Genomic DNA, 4,708 nt, shown 5'->3' with positions numbered 1-4,708 from the left:
ATCGACCAAACTCAAACTATATTGGACTTATGATATTTGCCCACCTTTACGAAAAATAACTTAGCATAATGGGAGCTCTAAAAACTACTAGTAATTGCCATCTATTCACGTTCGTTAGCCCTTTGTTTCATTTCAAATGGGTTAAAGACTATCAAATAGTCAATCAGGAGTTATTTAGGTATTCTAGCAAATGTTTTATTTCGTGAAAAAAATTTCAACCTAAATTACTTTTTCAGAAAAGTGGAGATACATGGTTGAAAGCTCAAAAAAATTAAAATTAAAAATAAATAAAATAAAAAGATGGTTGAAAGCAAAGCTAAAGCTGAGGACAGATTTTTCTTATCTTATTCTCCTCCTGTCAATCTATTTATCTTGCCTTTTTGTGTTCCTGAAGTTTCTCCTTCCAATCCATCAAACAGCAAACGTGTCAGAAAATATCTAAGCAAAAACCATGGCTGCCACACTCAGCCTCCTCAAACTTCCAATCTTGCCCTCAAAACAGCACCAAACTAAACCCAAGCTGTCAATTCCGAGCAAGCATTCAGTTACTCTTCTCCCTCAAAAGCTCCTCCCCAATGAGACCATTGACCAACTCAGATCAGCTTCTCTTCCTCTCACAGCACTCACATTACCTTTCTTTCTCGATGCCAAGGCATGTTTTCTCTTTAATATTGTGAAAAATTTGTTACTTTTTTCTTTATTATTGCTGAGCATATTGGTTTATGTGAATAATTTGAATCTTGGGTTTTGTGAACAGGATGCATTTGCAGTGGGTGGAGAGTTTGGGATATTTGAGGGAAGAACTATTGCTCTGATTCATCCCACTGTGATGGCTGGTTTGTTTGTATACACTTTATATGCGGGTTATCTTGGATGGCAATGGCGGAGAGTTAGGACTACTCAAAATGAGATTAATGAGCTGAAGAAGCAAGTTAAACCTCTCCCTGTGACCCCTGAAGGCACCCCTGTTCAACCCCCTAAGCCATCCCCTGTTGAAGCCAGAATTCAGCAACTCACTGAGGTGCAAGTTTTTTAATTTATTTTATATATTTTGTTCTTTGCACCCCTTTTTAGCCTTCACTTTCTATTTAGTAGAGGGTCTTTAGGTGGTGTGGGACTGCAGTGGGGCGCTATAGGTATTTTGGAGTAACAACAACAACAACCCAATATAATCCCACTTAGTGGGGTCTGGGGAGGGCAGTGTGTACGCATACCTTACCCCTATCCTGAGATAGAGAGGTTTTTTTGCAAAATAGACCCCCGACATCCTTCCCTCCCAAGAACTTCCCACCTTGCTCTTGGGGAGACTCAAACTCACAACCTCTCGTGGTTAGAAGTGGGGTTGCTTACCATAAGCAAGCATGATTTGTGGTGCCTTGTCACTATGAAATCTCAGCTTAAAACTGTTCTTTTTCTTCTTTCGTGACACTAGGAATTGCAATGTCACTTGTAGGAATTTATGGTAGAGTACATAATATGTCATTGATCTGCGCAATTGACGAACTTTCAGAGATATAATCTAATATAACTAACTGCTATAGGTTCCTACTGTACTAGTAGAATTGTTTTTGGTTGTTCTGGTTTTTTGTTATTAGGGTTCGAGCCTTGGAAGCAGCCACTAATGCTTGCATTTAGATAGGTTGTCTACATCACACCCCTTGGGGTTGCGGTCCTTCCCCGGACCCTGCGTGAATCGGGGATACTTTTGCATCATTTCTGCCCTTTTATGGCTTTTTGCTATCTTAGAGCCCTAGTTTGAATAAACTTCCCATCGCAGTTATTCTACAGCATGTGATGGGAACAGCTATAATGTTGTATTCCCTTTTAGTTGAGCTCCCAATGTGATCACTTGCAGATGTAGTTCTAACACTGGTGTTCATATATTGTCCACTTTCTGAGTATCTGAATCTATTCTTTTGCTGTTTTTGAACTTCAGGAACGGAAGGAGCTGATTAAAGGTTCATACAGGGATAAACACTTCAATGCAGGTTCCATATTGCTTGCATGGGGGGTGTTTGAGTCAATTGCTGGAGGCGTGAATACCTGGTTTAGGACTGGGAAGTTATTTCCAGGGCCTCATTTATTTGCCGGGGCAGGTAATGTTCGCATCTCCTATTAATCTGAGCAAATTGTTGACCAAAGGGAAAAAGAACAACTATATCAAAGTAGATTGATTCTATTTTGCATCATAAATGGTCAAGTTTATGATTTCTGAGCTGTTGCATTCTGAGTCATTCAATTAAAGAAAAACAAGAAAAAAGAGAAAAAGTTGCGCAATATTCTCAAGTCCCTAGTCTATACTTACATTTACGCAAAAGTGTCATACGTTTCATCCTATCTTGCTTCCGCTTTTTGTGAGTACTAGAAGATTGTATCATTACGCCATAATTACAAACTAGTAGTAATAATTAGGGGCAATAGTTCTATGGAAAAAGAAGAAGAAAAAAGGTCTTAAATATTCCTCATACATGTGGAAACCATACTTATATTCAACTATAGTATAGTAATATTATGTATCTTTACCCCTATGGTTTTCGAGTTAAATGCTACCCTGCGGTGTAGAAGTAGGCTAAGAGCTTACTTATGGCTTTGAGAACTATCCATAACCGCATTACTAGTTTCGTGCATGTTGCATTCATTTTCCTCCAAACATTTGATAACTTTTCCAACTTACCTCAATTCATAGCATATGATATATTTCAAGGCAACTATAGTTCAACCTCATTCATTAAGATTTCTGGACAACTTTATTCATATTAAATTATTGATCCATGTAGTTGAATTATGTAAACTGCCTCATTACCTATCCAAAAATAGAAAGAAATATGTGAACCGCCTCATTACCTATCCAAAAATAGAAAGAAATATGTGAACCGCCTCATTTGTATTAAGATGTTAGAGAGTGAACACTTTTGCAGCTTATTCATTTTATTTCTTGCGTCAAATACGGGGAAATATTTCTGTTGATGGCTAGCAAAAAGGCTTGAATCCGAAAGTCAGTTCACTATGCACTCAGACAAAATGTTAATTGTATGAACTGCAATCATCTAAAAGTTTAAATTGTTAGAGAGTGAAAACTTCTAGTTCTATTTTATGTTAGTATTTCAAACTCTTAATAGAGGTTGATGGTTATATAGCTTGACTAGTCTTACAATATATAGCATGATATTCACAGCATGAGGCTTACTAATTCCTTACACCAGTTCAAATTTGATGGAGCTAGAAAGAAGGAAGCTTGAGCTTGTCTACTTTGTAGTTGCTGCTTAAACGCGTTTTTTAATTAAAGTGGAATCAATAGACCAATAATCCGGGGAACTTGTGAGTTATGGCTCCTGAATAAATATTATAGGAAGCATTAAATCTTCTATAGATATTTACAGAGTGCTTTGAATTTACAGAAGACTTTTTAAATATGGCGTATTCCATCTGTTATCAGTGACTTTAATCAAGTAACACATGGTTATTTGGTGATGATATGGTCCTGCATTGCTGAACCGGTTCGCGGTTGTAATACCATAATAACCATGTCTTACAGCTCACAAGCATGTATAAGTTTTTAGTACTCAAATTGCAACTGGTGCGAACTTGCTGTCAATGCATACAAACCAAAATACTAGTAATGTTTGTGTTCAACCTCTGTTAGTCTTTTTGTAACAAAAAAAGTGATGCCTGCACTGATAAGAAATAGGTTCAAAGAACATCCAAATGTTCTCCGACATTTACGACACTTGATTTGTTGTAACTTTGTTTAGCAGCAAGAAACAAATAGTCAAAAGCCAGCAGCCCTTGTACCAGCAATGCAAAGGGGGAATGAAACCGCTAGAAATCTGCACATAGCTTTGAACGCATTAAACGTTATCCTCTTCATTTGGCAAATCCCTACTGGAATTGACATTGTCTTCAAAGTATTCGAATTTACCAGCTGGCCTTGACTTGTTCGTCGTTTGAAGGCTGAGTTGTCTGCTTTCTTATGTAAGTATTCACAATAGAAGAGAGTACTTATTGCGGTATGGTGCAATGGTTATACCAGGTGTAATGGGCCTTTCGAAGATTTATCTAGAAATAAAGAAAAATAAAAATAAAGGATGATTCATTTAGATACAGGTCAAAACTAATGGTGTGAGCATGCTTGTATCAATCAAGCTACTATGCATCAATTTAGAATTAGTTGGGGTTGACGACAGAAATATTTTGTATGCATTTCTCTCTGCTCAGGTATTAGAGTACTTTGGAATTATTGGTTTTAGCGGTGCCTCAGCTGCAATTCAAGATTCCTTCAGCTTTATGAACAAACCTTGTGTTGATTTCAGAGTTATATCTGTAGTTTGTAAACTGTAAATGGCGTTAAATCTAGCCAGCTTTTCCTTAATCAAATCATAAATGGAGCATCGTTTTGATCATGTTAGAGATCAGAATGCAAATTGCCATGACTTCGTCGTTTATAGCTATCCAATCAAGTGATAAGCAGCAGCACGAAACTAGACTCCTATTTTTGTTGAAAACCATTTATCCTTTGCACCTGGATTCATATATTCGAGTTGTTTTAACAGCACATTTGTTTGATAGTTGGAAATGATTTAACTAGTTAATAAATCCAAGATCCACCAGCATACTTTCATTAAGCTAAAATACTTTAATGGACCAAAGTACTAGGAAGAAAATAATCAAGTGTTTAATACACAAATGGTAAGAATGTACGGGTGAAAAG

General features: G+C 36.9%; 1 protein-coding gene across 3 annotated transcripts; it reads left to right on the top strand.

Moving 5' to 3' along the window:
- Positions 1-348: 348 nt before the first annotated feature.
- On the top strand, positions 349-4,374 carry LOC107816296 (uncharacterized). Of its 3 annotated transcripts, none has more exons than XM_075217798.1 (4): positions 349-652; positions 758-1,021; positions 1,937-2,101; positions 3,770-4,374. In XM_075217798.1, the coding sequence occupies exons 1-4, from the start codon at positions 452-454 to the stop codon at positions 3,812-3,814; spliced, it is 675 nt and encodes a 224-aa protein (XP_075073899.1). In that variant the 5' UTR covers positions 349-451; the 3' UTR covers positions 3,815-4,374. The 3 variants fall into 3 exon arrangements, with proteins under 3 accessions (XP_075073899.1, XP_075073901.1, XP_075073900.1); XM_075217800.1 differs by having other exon boundaries at positions 350-652; positions 1,937-2,096; positions 3,756-4,374; XM_075217799.1 differs by lacking the exon at positions 3,770-4,374 and having other exon boundaries at positions 350-652; positions 1,937-2,134.
- The last annotated feature ends 334 nt before the right edge of the window (positions 4,375-4,708 follow it).

Source organism: Nicotiana tabacum, chromosome 7 (assembly GCF_000715075.1).
Source record: "Nicotiana tabacum cultivar K326 chromosome 7, ASM71507v2, whole genome shotgun sequence".
In the NCBI taxonomy this organism is placed as follows: domain Eukaryota; kingdom Viridiplantae; phylum Streptophyta; class Magnoliopsida; order Solanales; family Solanaceae; genus Nicotiana; species Nicotiana tabacum.
Note: the sequence above shows the minus strand (reverse complement) of the source record. Positions and strands in the feature narration are given on the sequence as shown.

Excerpts from the sequence above, each read along its gene's own strand:
- LOC107816296 (XM_075217798.1), top strand. The coding sequence starts at position 452 with ATGGCTGCCACACTCAGCCTCCTCAAACTTCCAATCTTGCCCTCAAAA. Across the intron at positions 1,022-1,936 it reads GAATTCAGCAACTCACTGAG|GAACGGAAGGAGCTGATTAA; the intron begins GTGCAAGTTTTT and ends TTTGAACTTCAG. Across the intron at positions 2,102-3,769 it reads TATTTGCCGGGGCAGGTAAT|TCAAAAGCCAGCAGCCCTTG; the intron begins GTTCGCATCTCC and ends AGAAACAAATAG.